This window comes from Danio rerio, chromosome 22 (assembly GCF_049306965.1).
Source record: "Danio rerio strain Tuebingen ecotype United States chromosome 22, GRCz12tu, whole genome shotgun sequence".
Classification (NCBI taxonomy): Eukaryota; Metazoa; Chordata; class Actinopteri; order Cypriniformes; family Danionidae; genus Danio; species Danio rerio.
This window is the reverse complement of record NC_133197.1, coordinates 31,494,538-31,514,873: the sequence shown is the minus strand read 5'-3', so window position 1 is coordinate 31,514,873 and position 20,336 is coordinate 31,494,538. Positions and strand designations below refer to the sequence as shown.

At 36.2% G+C, this 20,336-nt stretch overlaps 1 protein-coding gene across 2 annotated transcripts in view; it reads left to right on the top strand.

Annotated features, from left to right (window-relative positions):
• Window positions 1-20,336, top strand: part of shoc2 (SHOC2 leucine rich repeat scaffold protein) — a 41,438-nt gene that overhangs the window by 7,888 nt on the left and 13,214 nt on the right. For both annotated transcript variants that reach the window (XM_005161796.6, NM_001044786.1), the window contains 1 exon segment: window positions 17,330-18,287. In XM_005161796.6, coding sequence (XP_005161853.1) covers window positions 17,648-18,287 — 640 coding nt within the window. In that variant the 5' untranslated portion in view covers window positions 17,330-17,647.

Below are 20,336 nucleotides of genomic sequence, written 5' to 3'. Positions count from 1 at the left end.
ATGCTAAATCAATAAACTATATTTGTAACGCAACTTGCAACCTTAGTTGGCTAACAATGGTTTTAAGAAACGCACTCCTGGACAAATTGTTGTGTATGCATTTAGTTTATATATGTTTAAACTTTTAAAGCATTTGTTAACTTGTAAAAAAAAAGGTTATGGATACAAGTAGAGCTTGGTTGTTTGTACATCATATTTGAAATATAAAATTTTTTTATTATTAAATTATTATTGTTTATTACAATATTTATTTTTTGAAAAAATCCTTAGTGTTTAGCCCTTTATGAGTCTAAAATTTCATTTGTTATGATCTTAAAATTTCTTAAAGTCTGCAGAAACCCTAAGTGAACATCTTTCTTAAATTGTAGTGTAAACTTTTTACAGTCACTCATAGCCTTGGTTGCTCTTACATTTATTTTGGTTGGTTTTTCCCATTGAAGTTTCAGCCTTTGATAAAGCAATGTTTTTTAAGACTACAACCTAATTTAAACTTGCTTATCCAAGTTTGAAGTCTGATAGAGAAGAACAGAAAGTTTAGTTTGATGTTAAAATTAATCTAATTGTCTAAAAGTCGTAAAATATTGTACGAAAATAGTTGAAAAAAAAGTGAACTTCTTCACAGCTTGCAAACAAAACAAAAGGCAACCATAAAAATATATATTTTCTTGTTTTTCTTGCAAACTTAAAATACTAAATTATTTATTTTGCAGATCCATGTGATTATTTTGACATTGTCATATATGTATGCAAAATGTTCAAAAAGCGACTGAAAAAACCTGTCAATATTAGTACATTTTTATGTAAACGCACCCTTTTCAGGATCTGTTTCATAAAATTCAGATGCATAATCTCTGCTTGCAGATTTAAGTAAGTTGAAGCGTGGTAAGGAAGGAGAGATGTATTTTTTCCTACAGTCGGATGTAAGATTAGGAGAAAGTTGTGCAGGATGACCCCTGCCTTACAGTGCTGTTCAACAGTCTTCGCCCACAACACACATCTAGAATCGCTTCGGTTTTCTGCATATTAACTATCCTGTTGTGTTTCCTGTACTTTGGATGTTTCATTTGAGACTGTCTAATGGCTGTTAATTTTATTATGCTGATGATCAATATCATAGTCTAGCTCGATATTGTTGTGAGTCTCCAATCAAGACTGTAATCTAGTTCTTTTCAAAATGATTTATAGCAGTTTGATTACTCTTTAATTGAACTATATTTTTGGTTCTAATTAGAGCTGTACAATATATTGTTTCAGCTTCAATATCGCAATGAGTACATCACAATTGTCAGATCGCAGGATATATGCAATGTTGATATTGCATCATAATTTATCATTTGCACATGTTTGGGATGCCTGTGATTGTATAATGATTTTAAAAGAATTCGGGTAAAAGAAATGACCATTTACGACATTAATTAATTTTATTGAATTACTTTTATTTTTATCATTCAATTGCTATACTTGAATACTGTTAGACTCTGGAAATTATAAAACACTTTAATTATCTTTTTCTCGATTGTATTTATAAATTGTTGATACTGAAATGCACGGCAAATAGCACAGAACACAACAAAAATGTGTCGGGGGACCCCAAAAAGTTTATAAACTATTCGATTTTCTGGAGATGCAGAATCATGCCAATCCATCTAACATTATTAATGCTTTTAAATAGAGATATTAAGTCATCTGGTTAAAATGTGTTCATGACGCAATGTATATCATAAAATAAACAAATAATGCAATGTTACATTTTCCAATACCATGCTGTCCTTGTTCTAATTATATATAACTTATTGTAATTTAATTTTCTTTAATGCTATAAAGAAATCTTTGGCTGGTTCTCGAAGTGTTCTTAAGTAATCTTGCATCCTTGTATTCTCGTGTAACGTCACTATCAACCGCCAATGTTTAATTCTTATACTCAAGAACGGAGGGTGCGTGACAGAACCCAGTTTTGTTTTTGATATCGAGGATGCATCTAATGCAGACTTTAGTGTTGCACTTGGTCAAAGTCTCAGGAGTCATCGCGACTAAATAAAGGAGAAGGGATGTGTCATGTTTTTATATTCACTATTATGAACAGTTCAGAGATATACCTGGTATATTATACATGGTATGGAGGTTTCCTAAATGAGATGGTGAAATCAACATTCACACGAAAATTTTAATAAAGGTAGCGTAAGGGAACATCAACCCGTTTTCAGTGTTTTTGGTATTGCTTTGGTATTCAACCCAGTACTGGGAGCTTTTTAATTTCAGTAATCGTTAATCAAAAATAATCAGAGTAATCGTTGTTGGCAGCTGTCAAGAAATCAGATTGCCTACTCATAGCTGATGAACTGTCATTGATTTGTATAAAACAGCAGATTCTTTTACAAATGAAGCAAGGGACTGTCTTTAGAACTTGATCAATGAATCATTAACGTAATTGCTTCATTCAAAAACAGATTAATTAAAATAGAAAACAGCTTTGTTACTCTGAGACTAGGGCTGCACAATATATCATTTCAGTATCATCAATATCGCAATGCAAACGCATCACAGGATCTACAATGTCAAGTTGGGATTATAATTTACCACAGTTCAGATAACATGATTTTTGGAATTATTGGAATGCTTAACTATATTCTAATAGTCTGAAAGATGTTTATTTGCATGAGTTTTTAAGTCCTGTGACTATGATTTCAGGCGAGTTTAAACCATTTGGACACAAGAAATTATAAAGTCTGCTGTTTTAAAATATTTGCACGAAGGAGGCGACGCTAATGATGCATTTCGCGTGAATGAAGCACCGTGAGTTGTGCATAGGACACGCTTAACGCATGAATGTCTTTAGTTGGAAAATTTAAAGTTTAGCGGACTTTCGTGCTGCCTTAACCAATCAGGAGCCTTCTCTTGTAGGGGCGTGATTATGACGTAATGCCTGTTGTTGGTGTCCCGATGGCAAATCTTCTTGCCAAGACTGGACAACAGCTCATCAAACTGGGCTCGGTTCAGTCGGAAGCACCGCTGAATTCCAGGTACAGGTTTTGGAGAAGTTGATGAACTCACAAAGCTGGGTGTACCTCTGAAAGGGTCTGATGGATTCATACTAGAGCTGCACAATTAAACTAAAAAGATTGCAATCTAGATTCAACCCCCTAGACCAGGACTATTTAATTGGCGGCCTGCGGGCCGTACCCGGCACCCGAGGCAATTTGTTCCGGCCCTCCAAATAGTGCAACTAAGACATAAAAAATAAATTTAGTTCAGTGGAAAAACGTCCGCTATAATTATAAAGTGACGTGCGTCTGTTCAATACAGCACTAGCTGCGCAAGTCACCTTAAGCGAGTGGCGCGAGCAGGGGATGCAATGATTAGCCGATTACACAATAACTGCGTTTTAATTCGTCGCAGTTAATTAATCGTGAAGCCTTCTCAATGCCGTGTTTCTGTTGCACAGAACGAAATTAAACTGCAGCAACTAAACCAAGTTGCCAACTGTGCGCTAGTTTAAACTTCCAAGTATGTACACCGAGGCTAATACGCACTGGATTATCTATAGCAGCGTTTGTTCCCATATCTCGTCTTTTCCGCTTGCAAGTTTGTTATTTCTTATGTAAGAATGAAAATATGTGTATACAAGCGGAGCAACGCCATTGTATCTTTCTGGGTGCACACAGTTGAAAACATTTAACGATGAGAATTGTGCGTGCCTTTCAGTGCAATGTAATCAAAAGATATGTTAGACAAGTTATTATTAAAATGTTTCTGTATAAATAAACACAGATGGCAACAACAGTTACTCTAAATAGCTACTTACCTGATATAAAGCTTGAATTTACATTAGACATAACCATGAACCCATGATTGTTCTTCAGACTATATAATCGTACAAGCAAAATCTATAATTGTTGCATCATATGAATGTGAATGTGTCTGAATGTAAAAGAGGCCAACTTCAGCATTGCACTGTCTATTGTACAATGCACTGATATTATGTAGTTCCAAAATACAATATATTAACATGTTAATGTAGAAAAAGCCAACGTGGGTGTTTTAAGGAGAAAATATACATCATATGGGCTCTTATATGTTGTATATATTGTGCAATGTGCTCGTTTCCAGTCTTTGCTAAATTCATGTGCCCCTTGTTTTGATGTGCTTAAAGTCAGTTTGGTTGTCCACATATAAATCATTTGAGCTGTGTGAGTGTGGTGGATTTTTGTTTGTTTATGTGCACACACGTTATGTCAGGTGTCTTTGGTTGCTACATCAGCTTTGGATACGTTTTTTTTTTTTTTTTTTTTTTTTTTTTTAAGATTTTGCAACACCTGATGAGCAGGTTCTTTTTGACACATTTGTGTTAGTGTTTTCAATTGGTCTGAATTGTCTAAAGTGCTAAAAAAACAAACAAAAGTTGTACGCTTGGAAAATTTTTGACTGTCAGCTATAAGAGTTTGTGCCCAGCCCTGCTTGAAAGTAAGAACTAGCTATTATTTTATCATAACGCATGTTTCAAAAGCCAGGGTGAGTTTGAGTATTTATTTTTTTTTGTAATATGTTTAATTAGATGGTGTAATGTTCATGTTTGGATATTGATCTGTTTGCTTTGTTTTACGCTTTCCTCATGGCAGACCTGTTCTGCGAAACCCATGTCTTGCTCAGAAGTGGCATCGAGTGGCTTTTCTGAGAAATATCACAGCTTTGGGATTTAAAAGGAGCTTATCTGAAGTCGTATGGGCTTACCTGCATCTAATTTAACAGAGATGTCACGCTGTAGAGTATAGTTGACAGTGGAAACACATAGATCTACTTAAAAAAAAAAAGATATCTATAGAAGTGGCCTGTTCATAATTCAATCACAGCATTTTCACAGGTCAGCACAAATGGCTGCGATTCACTGTCTGACTGATATGTAAACAAGATTAGATAGTCGAAGGTCATGAAACTGAAAGTTACTTTGACTTGGCTTTGGTTAAACTCTTTTGTTGCATGTTGAGTGAGAGCGGAGGTCAGTTAATGTTTGACACATTGCTCACTTTTTGGGTGTGTTCACACTTGGCAGGTTTGGTTTGATTGCTCCATCAATGCAGATCTTTTAAACACAGTAATGGAAAAAATGAGGAGACCATTTGAATATAATTTTGGGTTTATTAGGTATGGGTTTGAGTTTTTTTTCTACAAAGGTCTGATTGCAAATGTAAATATTGTCATTAATGGGCTTATTTTTTTCCTACAAAATGACAATGGTCAGTATAACAAGAGTTTATTCGCCTTATATTGATTTCATACTTTTTTTTCTAAAGTAAAAAAATGGTGCTTGTTGTCAAAAAAAATTATAAACCACAAACCAGGGTTCAACGCTAAAGATTTTATCTATTGGCCCGATCGGGCCAGTCGTTCTGATTTTCACTTGCCCTGCCAAAATTTTCACTGGCCCCACCAAAAAAAAAAAAAGAAAAAGAAGTTAATAGCTATTTATCTGTGTGTGTGTGTGTGTGTGTGTGTGTGTGTGTGTGTATATATATATATATATATATATATATATATATATTAGGGGTGTAACGATACACTCAGCTCACGATACGATGTGTATCACGATATAATGTTCACAATTCGATATATATCACGATATTTGGAATAAAAATTGAAAATTAAACTGAAATGCAAATTTTACCAAGTAAACTATTTTTATGTATTTCTTTTGTTTCAACTTGTTAAACTGAACCTTCTTTAAGAAAATAAATTAAACAGGCCTGTCTCTGGAAAATAAAACAATTTAAAAACTTCTTAAAAATATTATTGAAATGACAGAGACAACATTAAGGAACAATTTAAGTAAAGGTGCAAAAAAATAAGCTTTCTATTCAATTGAATTTAACAGTAAGAGCTTAAGGCTTTGCTTGGTCACTTGCGTTTTTTGTGTGTGCAAAAAAAAAATCCACATTTCCAGGTTTTTAATTCATATTTAATTAAATTCATTTATATATCTCTAATTACAATTGTGACTAGTCAAAACTCATTTAGAGATATCTGCAAATATTTTTCATTCTAATGGAGGAATATGACTAGTCATAATATATTTGCAGATATCTCCAATCTGATTTCGTACTAGTACAATTGTAATTGCAGATATCTCTAATTGTCATTCTGACTAGTCGAATTATAATTATGACTAGTCAAAATGTAATTAGAGATATCTCAAAATATATTTATGGATAGTCAGAACAAAGGTTTAAATGCTAAAACGGCTTGCCATACGCGCGCGTCTATCAAAGTCCGCCTTCTGTAGTAACAGCTCACGGTCAGCTCACGTCATGTGTGATTTTGCGGCGGGAACATTATATGAAGACAGAATGATATTTTAGAGTGAATTGTACCTTATAAATACAGTATGTGACTCTTTCAACACCATTAGGAGGTATCCCTGTCGCTGTGCAAAGTATGTAAATCACTGTGAAGACTTTAAAACTTAAGATGTTTGACCCAGTATGCGTGACAAAAAGCGGACGAGTCTAAAGCAATGACTGTACAACCGAAATGTTGCCAGACGTTTGATTTTGAGAGGATGGGCCATCCTCTATTTCAACTCCACTCATCTTGGTCTGCTAACAATCTGCTGCAATCTGAACTCACGTGCGACAGCAGGTGGAACGTAACTCACGTGCAAACAGCTCAACTAAGAGAAAACGGACGTCATATCGTAATCAAATCGTCATAACGCCACGATGCATATTGTGACATTTTTGCATCGCAATAAATCGTACAACGATAAATCGTTACACCCCTAATATATATATATATATATATATATATATATATATATATATATATATATATATATATATATATATATATATATATATATATATACACACACACACACACACACACACACACACACACACACACACACACACACACACACACACACACACACACAGTTGATTTCAGAATTATTAGCCCCCCTGTTTATTTTTTCCCCAATTTCTGTTTAACGGAGAGCAGATTTTTTTCAACACATTTCTAATCATAATAGTTTTAATAACTCATCTCTAATAACTGATTTATTTTATCGTTGCCATGATGACATTAAATAATATTAGACCAGATATTCTTCAAGACACTTCTATACAGCTTAAAGTGACATTTAAAGGCTTAACTAGGTTAATTAGGTTAACTAGGCAGGTTAGGGTAATTAGGCAAGTTATTGTATAAGGATGGTTTGTTCTGTAGACAGTCTGAAAAACAATTAGCTTAAGGGGCTAATAAATTCGACCTCAAAATGGTTCATAAAAAATTAAAAACTGCTTTTATTCTAGCTAAAATAAAACAAATAAGACTTTGTTCAGAGGAAAAAATATTATCAGACATACTATCAAAATGTCCTTGCTCTGTTAAAGGGCCATGAAACCCCCTCGTTTCAGCAGGGTGTTTTCACACCTCTACTTTGGAAAAAGTAAGCGTGTCCAGCTCTGTTTAGGGGGGAGTGTCGGAGGAACTAAAGTGGGATGGTGTGGGAGTGTCTATTTGTGCATGCGCGAGTTTCAGAGTCTTTAGAACTTCAAATGTTCAACAACCTTACAGTTTTGTATGTCTTAACAATAAAAATGAAAAAAAAAAAAACTGACCGCTGGAGTGGGTGTCCTTGACTACAGCTCTACTCTGATTGGCTGAAAGGTACGAGTTACCCTGCCTCTGGCAGGAAAGTCTCAAAAATACACACGCGCGTATCCAGGGGGAGTCGTACGTGAAAGAGGATTTGCACATTCTCATTCAGGATGAACTCACAAGTTTTAAACCTTCAAAACTTTTTGTACACTCCTATACATTTGCAAATGGTGTTTTGCATTTGTGAAACGTATTTTATGAAAATGTATTTTTATTTTGAGCATGTGAAATTTTTTTGTGAATATAAATAAATTTTTTACGCACGTGAATTTGGTTTTATGCACGTGAATTTGGCTACGCATGTGTAAATCGTGTCTTTTGCGTGAATTACTTTTGAGTCTTATCTGTCTCCATATAAAAAACCTAATAAAAATAGTTGTAATAAACACAAAAAACCCTCACAAATACCATAGGAATGGTAGAAAAGAAAATGTTTGTGATTTCAAAACCTTGACTTTACAAACTATGGTAAACCTTGAAACCAGTTATCGCCTCATGCCTAATTATGATTACTACATAACTCAAATTCTAAAGAAAATTGTCAGAAATACTATATTTTACATGGTATTATAGATCTGCTTTAATTTAGTTCAGAATTACCTTGTTATTGAAATAAGTATTATTTGCACGTCACTTCACGTAAAATATATTAGTTCTTTTTGTTTATTTTATAGATAACATACCAACAAAAAAACATTAAAATAAACACACAGATTATAACAAACGAAATTTGTTACAAAAAGAGCATTTTTCCAGCAAAATTATGCTATTTAAAGTCATAAAATAATGTTTCAATGTTTCCTGTTGCTATTTTGAGTTCTTATCAGGTAACAATCCAAAATAATTCAACAACATTATCTATTGTAGATAGACTTTTAATGACGATACTACAGTGGCACCACCAGTGTTTTGAACCATAGTATCACGGTACTACCATAGTACCGGTAAACCATGCAACCCTGTGACCTTGTGCACATTCAGTAATGCTGTATTATTATTATTGTACTAACGTGCTGGACTCTTTGGCCATAAAGGCCTTTTTGACCCACAGGAGCTTTGAAGAGCACTCCCAAAGATTATTCCCCATGGTGTTAACCTTTCTGCTGGTCTGATCTGAGCTTGGCCTAGGCACACGCACAATGAAGACTTTGACCGCACACACACTTTTGCATTTCACAATGCAGGACAGAGAGACGCGTGCTTATGCAAAGATAGCATCTGGCACAGAACTGAGGCATTTCTGATTAGCTTTGTTTGTGGCTTTTATTGGATTACTGAGTGTTAAATGCCATTTGTGATTTAATGAATGTTCTGAGGCGTCTCGCAGGTAAAAGCTTACAGCTTCTGTGTCAGAAATGTATGTTATACATTGTAAAATGTTTTCCAAGTTTGCCATGATATTTTCGTGATTCATTGTTTCAGTTCATTTATACTTCTAATTGGGACTTGAGATTATGGGACCTTGATATCTGCTCCAACAACCTTTTAAAGTAAATCTTTCTTTTATTATTAGAATTATAAATTATTATTATGGTTAAAAACAGTTATAATCAAATATCTGTACTGTTTTTGTCAGTTTTACAAATGTAATTTTATTAGAAATGATAGTTGGTGGTAACGGTATTAGGTCACAGTATTGGTTCTGTCACTTGGCCACCACAACACTTTAATTTAGTTTTCTAATAGTAAGAAAAAACATTTTATTCTCTTAGACAAAAGGCACTACAATATATAAGTGAACACATTCCTCCACAGATAAGCAGTCTTTTCAAAAGGAATCAAAAGTAAAGTGTTCAGGACAAATTTTGCTCTTTAAAGCTCTGTGTGCACACCATCACTATAGTTACAGTAAACAAGGCCATATTAGTATTTGCGCAAATCTAAATGGTACCTAAGAGTAGGGCTGCAGGATTCTAGCTAAAATAAGTATCACATTTTTTTTACTTAAAGTAAAAGTCCAGATTCTGGAGATGTAATGATTATTATGAGTAAGCTATTACTATTGTTATTTCTTAAACATATGGTAAAGAAACAGTAATAATATATGTGTAGGTCTATTGTTTGTTAAAATGCTAAATTTTGTGTAGACTTGGAACGGTGGACTTGAATAGACTTTGAATTCATGCTGGTCATTAAAGGGCACCTATGGTGAAAAATCTACTTTTCAAGCTGTTTGGACAGACATGTGTGTAGATATACTGTATAGACCGTCATATTGGGGTGATATAAACACACCCAGTCCTTTTTTTTTTTTTTCAGTTTAACAACATAAAAACGGTGGACCAATTGGAGCAGTTTTTAGATCGACCGCAACTTGACGTAGGAGTGCGGCCCCCCCACCCACTAATATTGATTGACAGGCGCATCTCCATATCCTTGGTTTGTTGTTTTACGCCATTTTCAGCGTGTGAGTCAAAGCGATATCATTAAAGGAAAACCCTTGCTCTATTTTTAGATGTAAGGCTCATTGGGCTCAACACAAGATCAATATTCTCCACATTATTGCTCTAATGGGAATTATTGTTTGTACTTTTAGGTAGGTTTGCAAACGTGTACTTTTCATTGCGTCTACCTTAAACTTCAGTTTAACAGTTTGTTCACAGTTTGTTCTACTTGGGCTGTAGAACAGTCATTTGAAGTGTTATCATAGGGTGTTATGCTAGATGTCATCAATAGTCTTGCATTTACTAACACAGACTATCTGAAGTGTTTGGAAGTAATTTGCGTTTTCCTCCTGTAAAAAAACATCAGAAGAACAATACTTAGTGGCTCAATGTATTACAGCAGTGTTTTTAAAAGACTTAACACTTTATTGACATAGTGTACAGCCAAGCACATGTGGTCACAATACAAACGAGTCACAGGTGATAAAGTATTAAGCGCTTTCCCAAAGTAAAGTGTGTCTGAGCCAGGTCCAAGCAAAATGCCAGCATGTGTCAGTAGCTCCGCTCACTCTCCGCCTCTTTGCCCTTGTTTGGTATACCGCCGTAAGTGCGATGATGCGCTAACAAAATGATGACGGTTAGCCACGCCTACTTGTGGCTTTTTTTGCGCTCTTCAGAAACCTATGGGTGACGTCACAGACACTACGTCCATATATTTTACAGTCTATGCCGCCGATTCAGGACACTTCATGTTTCTGCCTCGCCACAGAGAGTGTCTGGTGTGCCATGTCGCGGCTTTGAGCGGCGTATCCGGTGCTTCAGTCAAAGTTAATTCAGTGTGCGTGGTTATTAGTCTTGGTGTACAAGCTAGGCTCTTGAAACTAGCACACAGTTTGCTGTAAAACTAAAGACACAAATGATTTTGTACTCTCTGCTTGGTCTGTGTCCGAGTCGTACATGTTCGGCTGAATGCTGATCCTTTCATGTAGCTTAGCTTCTGCCTGTCTGTTGCAAACACAGAGCGTGGGAGCTCTTGGCTCCACCCCCTTGTAATGTTAAGCGGGAAGCTGAAACTAATTTTCATGTAAAGCAACACCCCTAAAACAGTGAGCTGTGAACTCGCCCCCAACATGACACTTTTTAACACATTATAATAAAAACATCTGGGGCCTCATGTACGAAGACTTGCGTGGAAATCTTACTAAAACATTGCGTACGCACAAAGCTGTAAATGTGCGTACGCAGAAAAAAATTCAGATGTATGAAACACTGCGTACGCCGAATCTCACGCATATTCTTTTGTACATCCGAATGAACGTGAAACTGAGCGCAACATGCACGAGCACAAAACCCCTCCCTGCCTCCTCCCCCGTATGAATATGCTAATGACTATGCTAATGGCAAAACCCAACGAAAAAGCAATGGCAAAAGCAAGCAAAAAGAGAAACTTTGAACAGAATGTAAATTGGAGGTGCTGCTTTCGGAGGTAGATCGGAGAAAAGCGGTGTTATTTGCAAGTTTGCTTTTCGGAATTAACAACAAAAGAAAAAAAAATAGAGTGGGAGTTTAGCTGATGCGGTTGACACAGTTGGGTCTGAACATCGCACTGAGTGCATTTAAAAAAAATAGTCTGGTTTATATCTGTAAACTGTTGCAACACTCTGAACAGTCTCAGTGGCGCGCTCGTAAGACGCATGTGATCATGTTTTGACACGTTCGAGCATGAACTCGGCTCGAATCCAGCGTCTGATGAACTCTATCTTCTTTTTTTCCCCCCGCTACATATCATATTTTGCCTACTATTTATCACGAGAAAGACTAGTAGGAATCATTAATAAGTTTGTGCATCATATTTTATTTGCACATTTATTGAATGGAAATGTTTCTGATTCACGCTTGCAAATTCATCTTCAGATAGTGTCTTTATAGCAATGTGCGTGCGGTAGATCGCTCAGATTACATTGGGAAAACAGGCGACCGCTGCAAATTGTGCTTTAATGTTTAGCTGGTCAACTGTATGGTATGGAAATCTTACATACCTACTAGATGAACCCGTCTCATACAGCTGCCATTGCAAGGCTCAGACACTTTGTAGAGAAGAATTTAACACAACTGCCTCTAGGAGTCGCCAATGGAAATAAAACAGACACGCACAAAAAATGTGCGTACGCCTGCCAAAAAGCTGCCGTGAACCTGCGTACATTCCCACGTTCAGTTCATTGTTAGTAAATCCAAACGTGAGCGATTCTGAGCGTGAAACCTTGCGTACGCAATGTTTTTGTGCGTACGCAGCGTTGATACATGAGGCCCCTGAACTGTGTGTTGAACTTAACCTAAACTGAAACACTCAGAAGAACCATAATAATATTAAATCATAAAAATCGGGTGAGCTATGTGCGCTTGAATGTACAGTAAAGTGATGACATCAGAATACAACTATTCATAAATCTGAAGTTGAATTATGTTTGAGACGTATGCTTGCAGTCTTCCCTTGACAATATTGTTATATAATCTTTTTCACTGACAAACGAGACATTTGTCATTATCAGATTCCCTCTTGCATTATATTCAATGTTAGGCTAAAGTAGTTTTAACATTTATTCTCAGACACTGTTAAACATGTATTTTAATGCACAAAATGTATCAAATGCTTGTCGTAATCATAACTTTAAACTTTGATATGATCATTTAAATGTTGTTCAAGCTTTTGGTTTCACTTTTACTGCAGAGTGTTTCATTTTTTTGGCTCCAGTCACTTTGAGAAAAAAAATAGGCCTACATTCAAATCATACTTTCAAAACAATAGTTCTGTGCTACAAACTGAATGTTATTTACAATTTAATTACCTGTTATTAACAGCCTATGCAGGTTTTACTAAAGTAGAAATCATTTGTGGGCACACGTGCGTTTTCTTTGTAGGAAACAAACGTGTGATTTACAAAATCGAATACGTCATTAAATGAAAAGAGAAATGACATTTTTGGGTGAATTATAATTTATAAATACAATATGCTTACTCTTTCAACACCATTTGGAGGTGTTCACAATGCTGAGCAATATATATATAAAGCAATGTGAAGACTTGTGAAGTCATCTAATGCTTCTCTCCTGAACTTGAAAATATAATAGGCTGAATTGTAGAGATGCTAGATTAAGATCGTGTGGGGGGTCGAATCGATATCACAATTTGTTTTTTGATTAATCGTGCAACCTAACTAGAACATAAACAGCGCATTTTCATGTCAGATACAGTACTTTGCACATTGTTTGTATTTGTATGTCAAGTACACTAGTACACGCTATGTTATTGAGCACCTCCACACAGCCGAGAGTGAAACCACTTGCAATTTTCAGCTTGCCACATTTTTTTTATTGAAAATGAATTAAACACTACCACTCCTTCCTGTGTAAAACCAATTTAAGACTGATGTTGTTGAGGATAGCAAGAGGATGATAGAGGAAGAATTGCTGATCCTCTGCAGGAGAGTGCAGTCAGCACACCTCGTGAGAGACGAGGGAAACAAAAATGGGGAGAATTTTTTAACATGGTTTTTTAATACTGTTTTCGGTTCGGTTCTCATGGCTTGACACGTGTTTTTATTTATTTATTTATTTTTATTCTATAGGCAATAGGAAAAGTAAAAAGTTAAAGAGAAAACAACCAAAGACATTACAAGTTATTATGGATGTAACGGTATCAGAATTTCACGGTACGGTAATACCTCGGTATGAATGTCACGGTACGGTATTTATTGAATCATTTACAGGAAAAACAAAACTTATGAAAATACTCTAAAAAAGTGCCAAAAGTGTCAATGACATACAAATTAGCCATCTATCTGTAAGCTTTGAAACAGGAACTTCAATTTTAATAACAAAAAATTATTAAACCATGTAAAAAAATAAAGTTTCAATTTAGAAATTGTTGAAAACTCGTCACATTCAACATTTAATCACTCACTCACTTAGATAGAGATGGGTTTTAAGGAAAATTATCATATAAATATAATCTGGTAAAAGCTGGTATCTCTGGGCATTTAAAATGTCCCCTGCAACAGAAAAAAACCCTCTCATTTGGGACTGAGGTTTCTGGGACAGAGAGAAATGACTTGGCCCAGGTTGACAGCAGTGGGTAACGTTGTGCATTGTCTTTCCCCCACTTGAGAGGACAAGCCATGAGTGAGAGAGGTCTCATGTCTGTATCAATCTGAACAGTGTGCTGTGTCACACCCTCCATCCCGCCCTTCAGTAGGCGCACGACAACACCGCTCTTGAGTATGTGCGCTCAACCCCCCCTCCCCGCTTTACAGTACGCGCGCGACATCACAGCTGATCAGAACGCGCGCAACAACACCACTATTCAGTACGCGCGCGACAACACAGCTGATCAGAACGCGCGCATCAACACCGCTATTCAGTACGCGTGCGGCGACAACAACCGCTTCAGGTTCGATCATTTCCAGCTCTTTTTGATGCCCGCTTCTAGCAGCACACTCCATTTCCACATTACTGTATCTGTAGCGACAACAGACCGCAAGGGATGATGGCCACCCCTGGGCTGATGGGAATTGTAGTTTCCAGTACCTCCCGTTCGCTTCATTTGCCTGAGCAAATTTTCTCAGAAGACCTATAGTTGTACCGAGTCATGCGACTACGGTAATATCGAAAAAAATTAATATTGCGGTATGACGGTATTTACAATACCGTTACATCCCTACAAGTTATTGGATATTATTGTTTAACATCAGAAAAAAAAACTCTTATTTTACAAATCACGCATCACAACGAAAACATGCGGGGAGCCATAAAGGTTGTATTTTTGCCTCCCGTTAGTGATGCGTAAATGTCGGTTTTATCTGCGGGCACTGCGGATAAACCACTGGTCGGGTAATAAAAAATACATTATAGTTAGCTAATTGCAGGTCGGTTGCGGGTGTATAGCGGGACATGGCAGTGGATCAGCGAAAAAGCAGAGAGTCAGCTTAGCATTATTCACTGCAGTCTGCAGCTGGCCGCGTTTCGGAGGCGAGGCGGAGATGGCGCGGCCGCGCGGGGATATAAAAAGCGGAGAGCGCGATTTTTCCTTTGATCTCGTTTTTGGTGTATTTTGCTGACATGATTATGATTATCGTTGTTTTTGCTTTCGTTCGGGTAAAATTATTTTGCATTACTTTTGCCCACTTTGAGAAATTTTGTGAGTTTTGTTAATTTTTATTTAGATTGATTTGTATGTTTTCAATATTCAGCTACCCTATCTTCTCAAGTTCACTCTTTTCTCAGAGTAAGGTGGATAGGGAAGATAACGTACAACTTCCATTTTGCAAACACGTAGAAAAAGTATTGTTAAAGACATCAGGTAAGAGGTGAATCTCATCTTTATATTTATTTTATTCAGAATAGGGAAGAATGCGGTGCACTGCGCTGAAGGACTTTTTTCTTTTCATCAGTTTTTAGCGAGGTAAGGGGTTATTCATAAATTAGAAATGTTTTGTTATATTTCTTTCTTTTGTTTGGCTTCACTATCGTCCCCTTATTCGAGTTTAACCATTTTTTGTTTGATCCTTTCAATTTGCTACTTTATAAAATAAAAAACCAACGCAATGCGCTGCTACAACCTAACAGGGGAAATTTACATTAACACAGTTTTAAACCGCAAGAACTTACCTTTTCCTGATTGGACTAGAAACCCAAAGCCGCTCCAACAAACATCTCCACCTCCTTGTCTCTCCCACCTATTACACAACAAATACCGATTACGAAAGCCAAAGATCAAATCAACTAAATTTAAATTAGACGAGCCCCCATATGTTACACCTGCCTCAGGGATGTAACATAATAAGGGAGACGACAAGGAGAAGTATAATCAAAAAGAATATTTATTTAACTCAATTAAAATTATATAATCAAAATATCAGTATCAGTATGTTCAATCAGTGTGAAATGCAAATGAATGGATGCGGTAAATGTTGTCAGTGATAGTGTATGGATGCAAAAGAAAGCAAAATGGCCAAATAGGAGCGCTGCTCTGGCCAACTGCCAAATGAATGGACAGCGGCCCCGACAAACTCTCTGCCAGGGTTTAAATAAGGGCGCTGACCAGCATCAGGTGCGCTGAAGGCACGCCCCCAATCTGGAATCAAAATCAAACACACAAACAAAACAACGCAGTCCTAACATATATTATTTTTATTAGTGTAAACGTTGTAGTGTAAATATCGTTAATGCAGCCATAGAGCAAGCTTCAAGTGTTCATTGGGATGTGTTGGAGATTGTGCTGTTAACGTTACGCATAGTGCGTAAATATTATTGAGCAATTATCGAACTGCCATTATTGTTTTATCAAAATATTTTATATCGTGATAATTACCGATATCGAATTATCGCCCAGCCCTAATGGGAAGCACTGCATTGGATGGTGAAAAATTTCTGCCTTACGTTATGTGTCCACAGAAGCATTTTTACTCAAGCTGAGATTTTTGTTGATGTCAATGTAAGCGCTGCATTTTTTTCTTTAAATAAGTGAGTTTTTAACGATGGAGATGCTAGCATATTCAGTTGCGCAAAAACGGCAACAACTTTGGACACAAGTTTATTAAGACACTTAAGTAATTCATTGTCATTTAAATCATTTGTTTATAACTGCAGAGTAAATTATAAACAATTTTACTAGATTCAGTCAAACAGATTGATTTGCAAAAAAAAACACTTGCTCAAAGATCAATACTTAATCTGCTCTGGAAACTATGTTGGTGAAAAAGGAAAAAAAAAAACGCAGTATTTTGTCTTATCTTTGTTTAAAATCAGTTGTATAAACATTTGCAATTATGATTTTGCACTGATAGTCAGGAAAGCAACACTATTAGCAATATTGTTAAACTGTTTGTCATAGATATATTTGCGAAAGCATGAAGGTTGCATGTTGCTGATATGACAATTGCCATATTTGGCTAAATTAGTTTGGAAGTAGGCAAGTCCACTTGAAGTCCCTGAAAAATGTATCTACTTCCCGCAAACCCTCCAGAAAAAGACTCATCTGATGCATCACCGAAAGCGATCCGAGGTTTAATTGCACGTAATTGCTTGAAGTAACCGACCACTGACGATCTGAATGACTCAATGCTGCTGCTTCCTGAAAGCGCTTGTGGTATAGGCATACAGGAAGGAGCTGTCCATTTATTAGTTATCAGCTCAAACATCTTTTGCATTATTGAGGGAAGCTCTTGCATCTGAAATGTGAACAAAACTCTTGTCTGCAAGTCATCTTAACTGAAGCTGTTTGTTTTGTTCAACAGCCAAAGGATGTGAATCCCGGCGACCCGACTGTGTAAAACAGCTCTAGTCAAGCCAAGACAAAGAGTGGAGTTAAAACAAGCATGAGGCTGGTGGCCTCCACACCAACTACAGCAAACACGCTTCACCCCAATGGAGTTTTAACCCCTGCAGGAGTACAGACTGCCTCGGTGAAGGAAAACAGGTATGTATGAGCACACACTGATATAGCAACCCCTCCCTTTGGTTCTGCCCTCGAACATCGAACAAAATACAAGAGCGAGAGAACAGAGCGATAAAACTGAGGGTCCCATGTGCCATTGGACTGCGGGGCTTTCGCCATGAGCAGTACTCTGGGCAAAGATAAAGACTCTAAGGAGAGGGAACCCAAAGCTGAAGGGAAATCCAAAACCAAAGGGAAAGATGCCAAAGATGGGAAGAAAGACACAAGCGGTGCTTCGCCCGCGGTGGCCTTCACCTTGGACAGCACGATAAAGCGGCCCAATCCGCCGCCCAGCACGCGCAAAAAATCCAGCAATGCCGAGGTCATCAAGGAGCTGAACAAGTGCCGCGAGGAGAATTCGATGCGCCTGGATTTGTCCAAGAGATCCATCCATCTGTTGCCCTCGTCCATCAAGGAGCTGACCCAGCTGACCGAGCTCTACCTGTACAGCAACAAGCTGCAAAGCCTGCCGCCCGAGGTGGGATGCCTGTCAGGATTGGTGACGCTGGCGCTCAGTGAGAACTCTCTGACCAGCCTACCTGACTCGCTGGACAACCTGAAGAAGCTGCGGATGCTCGACCTGCGGCATAACAAGCTGCGGGAGATCCCGGCTGTGGTGTACCGCGTCAGCTCCCTCACCACACTCTACCTGCGCTTCAACCGCATCACCACCGTAGAGAAGGACATCAAGAATCTGTCCAAACTCACAATGCTGAGCATCCGAGAGAACAAGATTAAACAGCTGCCCGCAGAGATCGGTGAGTGCAAGCAGAAAAAAAAATAGAATTTTTTATTTTAATTAATATTTTAATTTTAAGTAATAAAATTGATTTAGTATTCTCTTTAACTAATCTCATATTTGCTTAAAGGGGTAGTTAGATTTTAAACATAAAAGAGATTCCTTTTAAATCCCTTTTAAATTAAAACAATGTGGAATGGGGCAACTGCTTATTAATAATTTATATGAAATTAAACCAAAAATAAATGAAAGACACTTTGCAGATTATAATTTTGAGACCAGGCATGATCAAACCGTCTGTACTAGATGTCGAATTCGACATTCTAGGTTGACTGATTTGTATTTACTCAAAAACGATGACCCACCTAAATGTAATCATTGCCAGGCTGCTCTTAATATCAAACATATTTTGTTGGAATGTGAAAGTTTGAATACAATTAGACAAAATTTTTATAAGGAGAGCACTTTCATGGACATTTTTAAAAAGGCACCACCAGGAAGAATCTTAAATGATTTATCAAAAATTTAACAGAAAAATCATATTTAACTTTGAATATATTTTTGTGTGAATTTTGTTTATTTATAATTTATATACTTATTTAAGTAACTTTTATTGTAATACGAATCTGTTTGTATCATGTAATGTTTTTATGTATATCTATCTTGTCATGAAATAGCCATAAGTTGTTGATGTGACAATAAATAATAAATAAATAAATAAATAAATAACATAAAATGTGAATATTTTGATTACATTAAAATTTATTGTCTCTGTCAATATTTTCGAACTATTGTATTTGATTTACCAAAATCACACAAGTGGTATTTTCACATCCAAAACGGAGAGACGTAACATCAATAACGAAGCTTTTTCCTCATAGATGCAAAAAATGTCAAATAAAATAAAATCAATTGTTTTTCTACTGTAGTGAGCAAACCTTTATCCTTTCGATTAGCGTTATTTATTTTGGGTTGTGCAGTTTAATTCACAGAATTTCTACGAAGCTTGTTGTAGACTGTAAACTCGTTAACTTTTTTGTCACATCCGTAACGCATGTTTATTTTCCTCATTTAAAATATAAATTTTTTTTCAGATTTATATTTTCCTGGTCCCTTAACTCTGTGGTTAGTTGTTGTGGAAAATATAAACAGATGTTTCAATATAATCTTAACATATACTCTCTATATGATTTTCTGTTTTAAGTTTTTACTGCAAATGTCATATCCATAATGCTGCAATTGCTCTTATATCAAATTAAATGTTCTTATGAAAAAAAAAATTTTCTTATGCCTAAATAACAGTTAAAATAGATATTGAAAACATCACCATTTTATTTTCGAAAGCTTAATTCTAAACCTATTTCTAAAATGAAATGACACAAGAAAAGTATTGAAGACACGAAGAAAGAGAGGTGTAAAAAGGCAAGGAAAGCCCAGACTGCAGCTGAAATCTCTCAGCAGATAGAAACGAATGCTGCCTCTCTTCAGTGTAAATGGAAATTAGCTGATTCAGTCTTTGAAGATGAAACCAGAGATGTCCACAAGGCAATGATCCCAAACACCGATTAGGGGAAACTCAAATGCTTTTAGACAAAGAAAATCAAGCTGCTAGAATGGCCCAGGCAATCCCCTGACCTGAATTCAATAGAAAATAAGAATTAAAGATCACAGAGTTCCTAGACGAGACTCACTTAACCATCAAGTTTTTTAAACTTTTAAAATATGAGAACAAAAATCACACCTGATCAATTCATGCTGCTTCATTTTCCATACGAGAGACGCCTTGAAGCGGCCATTCCCAAAAAAGCCTTTTACACAAAGTAAAAAATACATTTTAGTAGTTATGTACTTTCTTCTTGTGTCGTTTCATTTTATTACACGTAACTAATTGATTAATTGATTTACTAATTTTGTTTTGTTTTATTTGTTTAATTGTATAATTTAGGTTTTTACTACAATCTGGTTCAATTTAATGTCAACACTGCTATGCATTTTTAGCAATATTTTCAATTCACTTTTTGCAATTTATGTTAATTACATTAAACAATAATATAAACAAACATGACTA